This window comes from Melanaphis sacchari, unplaced genomic scaffold (assembly GCF_002803265.2).
Source record: "Melanaphis sacchari strain LSU unplaced genomic scaffold, SCAv2.0 Contig12_pilon_pilon, whole genome shotgun sequence".
In the NCBI taxonomy this organism is placed as follows: Eukaryota; Metazoa; Arthropoda; class Insecta; order Hemiptera; family Aphididae; genus Melanaphis; species Melanaphis sacchari.
In genome coordinates, this window is record NW_020270527.1 from 1,089,869 (window position 1) to 1,104,200 (window position 14,332).

The 14,332-nt window shown below is 22.0% G+C and overlaps 1 protein-coding gene across 2 annotated transcripts in view; it reads left to right on the forward strand.

Moving 5' to 3' along the window:
- The first annotated feature begins 719 nt into the window (after nucleotides 1–719).
- LOC112591114 (scaffold attachment factor B1-like) overlaps nucleotides 720–14,332 on the forward strand; it is a 16,758-nt gene continuing 3,145 nt past the window's right edge. The window contains exons 1-8 of one of the 2 annotated variants that reach the window (XM_025334786.1): nucleotides 720–1,158; nucleotides 4,044–4,233; nucleotides 6,275–6,912; nucleotides 6,989–7,084; nucleotides 7,727–7,751; nucleotides 10,522–10,807; nucleotides 13,265–13,302; nucleotides 14,043–14,146. In XM_025334786.1, the coding sequence (XP_025190571.1) occupies nucleotides 1,033–1,158; nucleotides 4,044–4,233; nucleotides 6,275–6,912; nucleotides 6,989–7,084; nucleotides 7,727–7,751; nucleotides 10,522–10,807; nucleotides 13,265–13,302; nucleotides 14,043–14,146 (1,503 nt within the window). In that variant the 5' untranslated portion in view covers nucleotides 720–1,032. The remainder of the gene's footprint in view (nucleotides 1,159–4,043; nucleotides 4,234–6,274; nucleotides 6,913–6,988; nucleotides 7,085–7,726; nucleotides 7,752–10,521; nucleotides 10,808–13,264; nucleotides 13,303–14,042; nucleotides 14,147–14,332) is intronic. The other variant, XM_025334787.1, reaches the window with a different exon arrangement.

Sequence of the window (14,332 nt, forward strand, 5' to 3'; positions counted from 1 at the left end):
TATTGTATGATCAATGGTATCTACCTAATACTTAAAGTAAAATAAATTAGGTACTTTGGAATATCTAAAAATACATTATGTAGGTAATTTATCTAGTGACATCGGTTAATCCAATATTAAATGTTAATGTTATGTCATATCTAGATTTATATACTGGCACGATACAACGAAGTCCGGGCCAAATTATTTTACGCTAAGTAGTTTAGTTAGATCAATTGAGTTAACCAAAGGTCCATAGATCATACAAGAATATAATATAGATTACGGACCATTTCTAAATACTAAATAGTAAATAGCTATATTATTATTTTAACAAAATAAGGAGTTGTGGTTGGGCGTCTGGATAAGAAATAGACAGTTTTTTTTTATAGTGCTCTCGGTCTAACATTTCAAAATGATAACAATTAGATTATAAACACAATTTATTATAATATATTTATTATTTTTTGAAACGTATTATGCATTTTTATTTGTTTATAATTTATGTTGATAAATTAATGAATAATCATGAACATGAAGATTAGAAATCATGAAATATGAATAATTGATTAAAAATTAAAATGTTATAATTTAATTTACTGATAAGAATCCTCGAACCACGGTTATAGAATTATAGTATAGCTTAATCTATTCAGTGGAAATTTTTGTTATAAGTGCTGGCAACACTGATTAATTCTTTAGACCAACCAAAATATATAATTTTGTGAATTACGATTCATTTGACAAATGCTCGAAGTCCGGAACTCTGATTCGTCTACTCGTGTAGTCGTGTACTGTATACAAATACTCAATGCTCATAGGTCCTTATGTTTTTACTATGTATGAAGCGCTCAATAACTTCGTTTAACCTCATATTTGATATTCATGAATCATGATATTTGATACTACTCTATTATAGTCATATTTTTCTAAGGATTTAATTTTTTGTGCCACAGTGGAAGTTTTAATAAGTGAACAGTAAATAGTAATCCATAATTATATTCTAGTCATCACTATTACGTAAATACTGAATTGAATTTACATTCAATTAAAATGTCAGATAAGTTAGAACCACGGAAAATTTGTGATTTAAAGGTTACTGAATTACGCTCTGAACTTGAAAGACGTGATTTAGATAAAACTGGAGTAAAAGCGATACTATTGGAGCGTTTGCAAAAGGTAAGTGTATTTAAGTTTAGGTTGTATAGCAAAAATATAAAATCAATTGGTAGGTACTGGATTTGTTTTCAACACAACATATTTATAATATTCTATGAAATTTTATTTTTTATGATACAAACATTTTATTACTACCTATAGAATCTGACGTTTATATTTTGATAAGTATTATTACTTCTCAAATGTAAATATGTAACAACTATTCATTTATGTATTTGTTCATAGTTTATATAATAATTGCTTTAATTTTTGATTATTATGAAACTGTAGTCATCTATTTCTACATATTTTTAATTGCAATTTCGATGATGAATAGTTGACAATTTATTTAATTAAACTTAATACTATGGGTATCATACTTATTATAAACAACTGTAACCTGTGTAATTATTTGGACAAATATATTGAGTGATTTACCAAGCACGCTCAACCCCCTTTTTCTTATTTAATATAGAATTTATTTCAGTGGCTTTTTATAGTTTTTTATATTAGGCTTTTTAAACTTATAAAATTAAAAATATATCAAATCATTATTAATACTACAGTACATGTAATAAAAATATTAATGTGCTGAGTGCAGTCTGAAAAATGATTTATCAAAATCAAATGTCTATAATAGTTAGTTGTTAAAAATTAATAATCCTTTGTAGTGTTATGGCTTATGTTTATGTATTATGCTGCCTATTTTTTTATTGTAATATTGTTTATTTTATACAGCAAAGCATTAGAAAATATTTTAGAAACTTGAAATTTCACCTATTATTTCTATTTATTATAAAATATGAAATATTATTTTATGTTAATATTATTACTTAAAACATAACTTTATTTTAATAATGAGCATACATGAATATTTTATTAATGTTTGAGCGTTAACACAACTTGCATACCCAGAATAAATGTCACTGATATATTAAAATTCTAGTTTATGAGATTTCTAAACAAACAATAAGCAAATTTTTAAAATTTTTAATACTATTTAAAGAGCCGTTTATGGTAAATCAAATTTATGTTACTGTGAATTATTTAGTAGATAATTTTTTTCAAAATTGGAACAAATAGTTTTTTAATTATTAAAATTTACTTAAAAATAAAAGTCCTTTACAAATGGTTTTACAGAAGTAGAATAGATGTAATATTAAATCTAGTATTAGTTATACTTGAATCATTTTTATGAATAATAAATATTGATAGGTAGATTAAAACAAATTACTAAAATTTTAAAATTTTCATAGATCCTAGATCTCTTGAACCGACAATCATAGATTTATTACCCTTAGTATACAAAATTAAATAATTCTAGAATTACTGATTCGTCAAATATTTTTTAAAGAATTTACTTTTATAAAAAGAATTTGTAGTTTGAAAAAAAAAGATTATTCCAACTTAACATTCCTACTTAACTAGTTCAAAAAATATAAATTTGAAAATATTATGGTCTTTAATTATATTAAAAACTTTGAATAACTATATCATAGAAAAATTTAAAAAAAGGAATGAGTATATTTGGTGAATCACTCTGTATCATGGTGATCTAAAATACATTTTAATATCATTAAAAAATGGATTTTCATGTATGTAGTTCCAATTGCATTTTTAGAATTAAGTATGGCAGGAAGAGTTTATTAAAATTACACAATCATGCGTAAAGTTCTGTTATTATTTAGTTACCAATCTATTGAAATTTGCTGTCTCAGGTGAAAGTTTAAACAGTCTAAGTTATAATAAGTTGCATCAATTTGTATATATCTTTGTATGTACTGAAATATTAATTGTATTATGGTGTAAATTTAATCTTATAGTTGGGTTTTTTCTTATTTATGGATGTTATAAATCCAGCTACTATTGATATGACAATTTTAGTTCACAACGAATCACTCGTAATGCATCTAAGGATAATTTTCAGTAGATATTTAAAATAATAAATACTCGATAAGCAATGCTATTGTTAAATAATATAATAAATTAAGATCAAGATTATATATTTTTTACATCTTTTTACTGAGACTATGCAATATTAGATTTTTATACTCTTGCAGTCATTTATTATTAATATTTTAATGTAAATAAAAATGTCTATGGCTCAGAAAGAGATATTTGAAAATTATTGGAAATTTTTCCTTATATTTGTAAAAAAATAAAATACTTATTGTATCATAAATGAATGTTTTTTATAAGTTTAGTTTAGTTAATCATTTGAGAACCAATGTATAAAATTAATAAATAAATATAAAAAAACAAATATATCTACATAAATATTTTAAATTGTTTGAATTTTATTATAAATAATAATAACTTTGTTAGTATATTTTGGGTTCTTTTTATTTAGTTATAAATAACTTCTAAAATATAAATTAAGAAGATTAATATGTTGGTTGCTATGCGACTGTCGGTCTCTGTACAGCATTACAATACATTTTTATCAATGCCGGTAGTCGCACCATATTATTTATACATCACATGACAGCTAGTGACCATAAATGAATACAGTTTTAAATCATTAATTTTTCTATGGTGTAATATACTAAAATAAATGCAGCTGTGTAGTAGGAATCTAAAACATTTTTGATGTAATAACATGTTTTATATATTATATACCTATATATGTAAATTTTTTCAAAATAAATACAAATTATGAATAACTTAGAAAAATATGTTTCACATATTAATAATACATATTGTTTTAACATAGCAGTCAATGTGTTAAGCAATATTATGAATAATAAAAAAAAAAATAACTAAATATGCAGTTAATTTGAATACATTTGTAATATAAATTTAAACAAGTATCTAAGAACCTTGCTGCTCAGTTGTCTTTGATTTAATTCATTTATTACAATTAATATAATACTATCATGTATATTAAATTCATCTTATTATTTCAGGCGCTTATTGAAGAAGGAGAAAATCCAGAAAATTGTACATTTGATAAATTTGAATTGAAAAATGTTAACTTAACTGAAAAATCAGTAATGCCAGAAAAAAAATCTCCAAGTGTTGAGAAGAAAAAACCAATTACTCCAACAAAAACAGTAAAGAAAAATGTAATTGGCAGAAAACCTGGACCAAAGTCAAGTAAATTTTTAATTTTTCATTCTATTTTTGATCATTTATACAAATCATTTTCTGATGGTTTTAATTTTGAATATTTAATGTTGACGCATATCAACAATATTATAGGTTTAACAAAGCTTAGGTTTTTCCAACTCCTAAATCAAATTTATTATGAAATTATTGTTTTTTAATAACTAAAAAATAGTCTGAAGTACAACATATAATGTATCTTGGACTTAAAGGTATTATAGCTTACATTGAAATATTAAAAGTAATAATTAATATTATATTTAAAACAATTTCAATCTTTGTCCAGGAACTTTTTATCTTTTACATTTTTCAAGTTTTCTACACTTATTTACTTATCAGTTATCATGTTAAAAACCTATTGTGAATATATTATATTGTAAATATCTTTTGTAAATATATAATAAAATAAAAAAAATTATTTTGGTAGTATTTAAAATAATAATACTTACTAATAGTATCTATAGCAAAGTTAGAATACACTTAAGTAATTCAGTTTATAGTTATCACTTAATATTAACAAATTTAGTTGAATTCTTTTTAACATAATACATAATATAATAATGCTATTACGTAAAGGAATATATTAGACAATTTAGAAAAAAAATAGTCTTGAGGTAGTATGTGTTATAAAATGTGAAAATAGTGTAAAATATATTAACATATTAAAATTGTAAATGTCATAAAAAATATTTATAATTGTTTACTAAACTTTTATTAAATAGTAGATATATACATTATATAAGTAAATTAATTTATTGAAACATAATGTTAAATTAATTATAATTAACCAGCATTTAGGATAAAAGGTTTGTAATAAATGAATCTGTGAAATTTACTTTTAAGAGGTTCATTAATTATGATTAAAATCGGTAATTTTATACAATTTCATTTTTACTGATCATATAACTTGATTATGTTTTTCTTTGTCCCAACACTCCCAACAAACTTATTAGAACTAGTTATTAGGAAATACTAACAATGTTTTTTATTTTCAATTTTCTAATTATTGACACATTTTGAATACTTCTTTTTGATTTTGAATGAAACTTTGAATTTATATTGATATTTTGATGTTAATTTTTTTTCTGTTTCACTAAGATCCATAATTACGTGCTTTAAAAAAGTACAAATATTATTACAATCTTATTTTGTGTCATATAAAGTAAATTATTGAAACAAAACAAGTGTACTTTAATTCAATTAACTTATTATTCATGATATCATCAGACCTTTGTAATGATTAAAGATCTAATAAATGACGGATTTTTTAGCTATTTTTTACATAGAGGTTAGACAAATTGTTTTGTTGTGAAATCACCATACTTCAATATATTTTTATAAGATTTGCCTTTTGAGAATTATAATATAAACGTCTTTACCATTATCTTTCTTTAAGTAAGTCAGAAGCAAGGTCATTACGTCTAAGCTTTGATTTCTTTTCATTAAATTTATATTGCAGAAAGTAAATTTAATAGTTTAAATTGGCATCTTCAGCTTCAAAACTGTATATATACTGTTGTGCTACTACTATTTACTTTTTTTACATAGCTCATGTCACTTAATACCACAGGATCTACTATAAAACACTCCCTAAAACATCATTTAATCCCATCTCAAAGGATTTTAGGCTACATAATAACTAATAACATTAATACATAATCTTTATAACTCTGTGCAACATGTGCTTAAAAAAAATTATGAAATAAGTTTTATAATGCATTTTTAATTTATAAGCTTGCAACTTAATCTTAACATTGCCTGTACTTACATCTATTACTAAGAAATTTTTCAATACAATATATCATCAATCGTCAATGCTCAAAATTATTTTACACAATTTATGTATATTTAATAAGATGAAGATTAATTAATGATCAATAATACCAATTATCCTTAATAAAGTAGGAATTTTTAATTGAATTTGTAATTTATCAGCCATGATGTGCAATTTATTTTTCTTAAAATCACTTTAATTAAAATAATATCTATCTAATTTTAATATTATTTATAAAATTTAAATTGTTTTGTTTAGAAACATGTATGACACAATCAAAAGAAAAAATCACTTCAAGTGTTTTACAAAAAGAAAATGATGATGTAAATCAAGAACAAGTAGATAGTAACAATACAATTGTTAGTTCTGAAGATTCAAAAAAAATTTTATTGGATACAATTAACTCTGATGTAATTGATTCAAATGAAGCAGAAGCTAAGGAAATTGATACAAATGAACTACAACTAAATGAAACAGGTGTAAATGCAATTTCACTTATTCAAAAGCAAACTGATATTGATTCTGATTCAACTAGTACTCGTGAAAATACAAAAGAACTTGAAGATGAAATAAATATCACATTAATAAATTCTAAAAATACAAAAGAAAATTTATTTGAAGAAGAAAGTAATGAAGTAAAACAAACTAAATATTTGAATAATTTAAATACTGATGCAGAAGTTAAGGAAAAAACTTCTATTATTAATAACGATGAAGAAGAAAATAAATATAAAAACAATGATGTCAAAGTAAAAGAAGTTATATCAGAAAGCAATGAAGATGAAGATGATATACAAGATGAAGAATTAGATCATGAAATCGACGAGGAATTAGATCATGAAGCTAATGAAGAAACAAATTACAGTAATAACGATTTTAATCAAACTAATAATACAGTAAGTTTGAGTAATATTTATAGTTAATATTTAAGTTTAATAATTGTCATATAACTTGTGTTATTACTTAATTTAGGAAAAATCTACTCAGGAACATAATAAAGATGACAATAATGAAGACTCTATTAACTTGACAATTGGAGAAGACGATATTAAATTATTTGCAGATGAGGTAAATAAATATTTAATTTCATTAAATCACTGCTTATATTTTGTATTATTTTAGTGATTTTTGAGTTATTATTATTATTAATTTTTAAAATAACTAAGTACAACATATTAATATAAATGCTTATATAAGCTAATTAAGTTCCAGAATATTTTACAATTGTATTTAGTATTTTAAAATTGAGGTGTCTTAAAAACTATTTTCTTTTAATGATAATTTCATTGATTATAAAATGAAGTAATTTATAAAAATACATAATCTATTTATTTGAAAAATATTGTCTTATTAACTAAATATTTAAAAGTAGAATTTAATAAATGATTTTTACTACTATATATTGCATAATGAGTTATAGGTAAGTAGGAATTTATAAAAAATATCATAGAACATTTAAAAATGAAAAAAGTAGCTAACTACTACTATACAGGCAGTAGCTATTAACACAATAAATACAATTGTTTGATGTACTTAAATTTTATGTTGGTGAATTATTTTATTATTTTTAATTTTAAAACTAGAATATAATAAATAACTATTTTAGGTGTAGTAGTTAAGACCTTATACTCATACTTAAATTAAAATCATATTTTATATTTATAACAGTTAAATTATTTTTGTATATTAATATTTTTTTTTTCTTTTCAGGAAGATACCAACATAGAAAAAGAGGGTAAATATAAATTAACTATCAATAAAAACAAATTTATATTTGTTAAACACTAAGTGAACACAATTTAATATGTAGGAGTTAATTAATTTTCTTATAATTTGGAGTATAAAGTAAAACAATATTTTATTCATTATACTTAAATATATATGTACAATTATTACACCGGTTTTATAACTATCTTGTGTTTATGGTTCATAAATATGACATTTATTGTATAATTTTTTCTTAATGAAAATTGAAAAAAGGATATACTTAACCAATGATTAATCGTATTTTTGATAAAGTTTCAAATTTAAAAATCAAACAGAAAATATGTGTCTAAATTTTCAAATATCAATCACCTATTTTCAACAACTGTCTGACAATTTTTCTGTAGTATTTAATATTTATACAAAGAATATTTTCAAGATTAAAATGTAGATATTACTATAAGTATAACATATAGAACTATAGAATCTATTGTTGTAATGTCTATGCTTGGTTATTGATTTTGAAATTTTAAACCATTTTTATTAATTATTATAAGTTCATAATTGTTACCAATAAGTACCTATTTTTTTAATTTCATTTAAAAATTAATGTTTAGAAAACAGGTTCCTTACAAAATTGCATTTTTTATTATAATTGGTAGGGCTGGTAGTGTTTTTGTTTTGATATAATTTTATGCATTTATTAATTATCTTTTTAAATTTATGGAAAATTTAGTTATTTTATTAATTGCTTCTTTGGAATTGAAAGAAGATTAATATAATATATTTTGTTGAACAAAACAAAATTTAAAAACGTTTGAACTAAAGACACAGCAATGTTACATACTACTTGAAGAACAGAAAAACTTTAATTTTTTAAGATAAAAGCCATTAATTGAAAATGCAATAAAAACCATTCAAAATGTAAATCTTATATTATATAATGGTTAGCAGACTTAGATTAAAGTGTTTGTAAAATGAAGTTTATTTGGAATTCCGCTGTTCTTAATAACAATCTATGTTCAAAAAGAAATATTTATAGTTCAATAACTATATTTATGAGCATCAAGAAATTGGACAAAAAATAAACACAAGTAAAATTAAGTAAATAGCCAAGTGAAATTATAAGATACGAAACTTAAATATATCATTCCAGTTTAAGTATTACTGGAGTAGTACTTTGATTCCAAAGTCTAGAAGCATTTATATAACCAAATAAGAAGCTTGGTTTTTTTTATCTAACTATGATTGGGTAGTTGATAAACATTACTTTATATGGACTGGCCTTTAAAGTATGAAACTTATTACTGAAAATAACTGTGAATAAATAATTAATAAAATAAAGAAGAAATTATCATGATTGAATTGCTACTAAGATTACAATAATTTAAATTTGCTAAAAATCTCATGACATAGACTCAAAATTTGAGATTATTGACTTATGAATAATGAATCTTGATTGTAAGGTTATTCAAGAATTTAAGTAGCCTGTTAAAATATATTATTATGGCCAACAAAAAGAAATAGTTGAAGCTAAATATGTTGTGTTTAAAAGGTGCTTAAATTGATACCCTTTTAAAATATAATTTTTGTACCAAATGTATACAGATAGTTTACTAAAGCTGAAGAAATGAGAATGGAGATAATATTTTATTGTTTATATTATAATTATTTATTTTGAATATCTTTAAAGATTAAAAATATTTTTATATGCTACATGGTATTCAAATTAAATATACTAATGTATGTTATATTTGAATTAAGTGAGCATATAGCCTTAAAATCTTGCGAGAAGAATCCAATTCAAAATGTATATCATAAGTTCCTATTCCTTATAAAAAGAAGTTAAATTTTAATTTCCAGAAATGTAATGAGGGTGGTTACAATATAAATTATTATAGGTTTGGCATTTTAAGGTATGTAACCTTTCATGAAAATACATTGTTTTGTATTAACTATACATAAAAAATTGTTAGCTTCCCAATAGATTATAGTTATTGACATCAGTTAATTCATTTTCTTTTTTAGTTGATAAAATATTAAGATTATATTAGGAAATAAAAAAATGTTAGTTCCAATAAGTTCTTTAAAACTTTATTAATTAGTTAGTCAATGTAAAGAGTTTTATTGGTTTTAATAAACAAATTTACATTCTCATAAAACTTCTTCACATAAAAAAATCAAATTGTTTATCTATTCTAATGATAATGATATCTTCTATACTTTTATGATCAAGTGACTAATCTCAACAATATTCAATAACTTTAAATTTGAAAATAGTCGATTAGACTAATTCATTATTATTTGTTCTTGAATAATATTTTGTTTATTAATTATTAGGTTCTATTTAATAATTATAATATTTATATTAATTGAAATAAAGGAATTTCCTAAGATTTTTGAAGTTTGATACTATTTCTATTATTCATTATATATTAATGTTGTATTCCATGTTCATATTTAACTTTTCATTAATAAATACAACTTTTTCTAATTAAAAGATATTTATAAATGAAATAATTAATCATTAGGTAGTAGAACAAATTATATAAAAAATGTAGGAGATTTAGTTCTATATTTTTTTTTTACATAATTACTGTTAAAGCTTAATGTGTATTAGTTACATAATACTAAATACTAACCCTTCATATTGTTGTATTGTTTTCATTATTTAATTTCATATTTTAAACATGTTATTTTTCATTTAGGTTTATATTTAACCTGTTTATACCACAGATATATTGCGTACATTTATAGATAATTTGTGTTTATGTATATTTAATTTGTGTGACGCAATATAGACGAATTGATCGAGAACCATACCAAAGAAGAAACATTGATCAAACAGCGAGAATCTCGCCATCCAGTTTCTGCTAGTAGCAGTAGAGCAACAACTGGATTAGTCAAAAGTCGCCGCTGTGCAACTGAGAAGCGATCATCTGTTGGAGATAAACCACGGAGTATCCACAAAGAGGACAAGGACATCAGCAATTCAAAACCCATCATCGGTGTCAGTATGCCCAAAGATGAGAAGAAAGAAGAGGAGAAACAAGTTAAAGATAAAGTGGAAACTGGCAATAAGCAGAGGTTTGTTTTGAGCACAGTCTCGACAACTTGATTCTTAATCCCTTCATCGGAAAATCGCACCAAGGACTGATCCATATGACTACCGAATAATAATAAAAATCTATTATTATTAAAACTTTTTTAGTACAACCAAGCTTGGAAAAGTACCCCATTTAGGGTTTCAGTGATTATATTATATATATATGGAAAAACTTAATTGAATACACCAAATTACATGCAAAAGTTAATGGAGAAAAGACGTGGGTTAGGTTTTTTAAATTTCAGTTGCATATATTTTGTGTGGGAATTATATGAATATAATTTAGATAAAACTGATATTATGTTGGTTTTTGGTTTCATTATTTCAAATGGTATATCATACAAGTTTAAATGGTTTAATTTGATTTGCTAATAATGTTAACAATTTAACATTTTTAAGTTTGTGTTATCATTTTAGTATGTTTTAGAATTTTTATTTCTTATTACATATAAGCACTTATAATTAATGTTAAGAAATATTAATTCTTCTTTAACTGATTGTATTTGTACAGTTTTATAAATTCAACTAAAATGCTTATTGTTATTGAGGTATAAAAAGTGACTTAATTTATTAAACATTTATTCAGAAATCAAAAATTTAATATAATTAAATTTTCAGATAGAATATTATAAGCTTTCCTTATATTTATGAGTTTTGCTATTTATAGTTCTATTTTAAACTGATAATTTATTAGTAGATATATTGATTCAAATAATTAGTGTGTTAGAAAATTTGATATGATTTTATGAAAGTTAATCTAAAATTTAGGATTAGTATTATTACTATTTTAGTTGTATTTTAAACTTCAACTTTCAAATACAATTTGTTATAGTATAGTATTGTAGATACATGCTATTTAACTTTTGAGTGTAAGTTATTTTTAGTATTAGAATGATTATGTCTAATACTTATACCATTGAAATAGATAGCTATTTAGTCCACTATTAATTTAAAAATTATAAAAGCATGCATAATATTCATACAATATTAAGTTATATTTTAAACAAAAGCTATTTTGATTACCTACTTTACTTAATACATTACTTAAATACTAATTTTTTATAGCATAGCTATATATCAATTAAAATTTTAACTTTTATTATTTATAAATGTATCATCCAAATGGTATACTTAAATTATGCATATATATGTATATAACTAATACATACATTATATTATTTGTGCTAATCTTATTAAAGGATGGATTGATTAAAAATTAAACAGAATTTACTAGAATTGTGATTCTGAGTCAATAGGTATAAAGTCACTTGAAAATTACTAAGTATTTACCTTTTGGTTGAATTTTCTAGTTAAGAATGATAATGGAAATTGGATGGTAAAAAATGAATTTGTGCATAAATGATTGTATAAATATAAATTGTATATTATTTGAAAACAATAGTACAATATTGCATTAGTATATGGAAATAAAAGGTTGATATTCCTATGTCTAACTATTGAAGTTAAAACAATGTTGATGGAATAAAGATGAACGTTTCAAAAATGTGGATGAACATTAACTGAAGGTCAAATTAATTACAAATATGAATTAAGATATCAAAATAATAATCAAAGAGAATTATAATCAAACAAATTAGTTTGCTCAAGTCAATCATAAGAAGAAAATTATTACATAATCAAATGTAAAATCTTACAAAATGTCATGAAAACATAAAGTAATTAATGTTGTTGACATTAAATACTGATATTGTACTTATAGTACTTATTATTTGTATCAAAAAAAGCATAATAGTCATTATACAATTTCAAGACAATATTTATTAAAAAAAAAAAAAATGCATATAAAATATATTGTTAAGAAATACAAATTTCAAAAACAAAAAAAAATTAAATAATATTGAGTAAAAACTATTGTATGACAAATAAGAAATTACAAATTTGTCTTTTACTAGAATGATATTACAATACTGATAATTATGTGTGATCTATTATGTACATATTAATTTGTTTGTATCAATTATTGTATCAAGAAAAGTTATTTTATTTTATTGACACACTTTTATATAAATTATGTTAATATAATAATATTTCTCCCAAAAATATTTTTTCAAGTGACTTTAATGTTGATTACTTTTTCATAATACTAAGTATAATTTTATGATTTAATTTTTCGATAAAATCAAATATTGTATCAATAAATTTGTATATTATGAAAATGGTAAAAAATTTGAACCCAAAGTGACTTTATAAAAAATATTATGAATATAAGGTATTTGATAAATATGTTGATGGTAATTTAAATAGCATTATATTTTAATAACATTTTTTTTATTTATGTCGTGACATGGGAATAAGTATAATTTTAACATTTTTGTTAATATTTTTAAAATTTACTTAATTGTTTATTATCCAAAATTATAAAAATGTTTTGTATCATGTAAGATTTATTAAACTAATTGTTATTTCAATATTTTCAGTAATGATTCAAAGGTTCTGCAAATATCAAGTGAAACATGTAAGTTAATTATTTATTATTAATTTGAGATTTGTAGTGGGTGTGCAATCATATTTTTTTCTCACTTATTTTTATATTAAATTGTCTGTCATTACTTGTCTGTTCATTTTAAAAATGTGCAAACATATTAATTTGCACCTAGCAAAACTAATTAATTTAATTACTTATATTATAAGAATTTAGAGTAAATAAAAAATTATAAATTGAAAAGTAAAAATATATTTAGGGTGTCTTATTAAATATTATTGATATTTTAATTTTAAAGTAAGTTATAAATAACAACTATTCAAAATATTATACCCTTAAAATACTCAAAACTCAGCTTAAAATGTAATTATCAACAACAACTTTTAAAATATTCTAGAATAATATTCATAAATTTTGATTTAATTATATGTTATTCGTTATATTATTTATTTAAGTTAAATTCAAAATTTATTCTACTGAACATAAATGTGGTGTATTGTATGTTGGTAAAATGGAAGCATTTAAACAAGATTAAATTAAACACATATTTTGAAGAGACTAGTAATTTTCTAGTAGTATTAATAATGGTGTTGACTGATTAATGAAATCTAAAACAAATATGAGCAAAATTAATTAATAAATTTTAGAAAAATAATTTTGTCAAGCCCTAGTTATGTACTGCTTTATTTTTTTGAAATACAATATTCATTACTGCTTTTAAATTATAGAATTATGTATATCACCTTTATCTCACTTAAAAAATTATATTTTAGCAAAGAAAAACAATTCATCCTTGGTTCGCAATATTTGGGTTAGTGGCTTGGCATCAATCACTAAGGCCACTGATTTAAAACAGCTTTTTTCAAAATATGGAAAGGTAATAGTATTAATATTTAAAGTAGTTATTATGTTATATTTTAACATTTATTTCATATAAATTTGTATTTTTATGTTTGCTATACCAATATCATTCATTGTTCTCTAATTGATTTTTTACTAGACAATTAGTTTGTGACCGGATGTTACATTATAGATAAAAAGTTGCATTTTTAATCTGCGAACT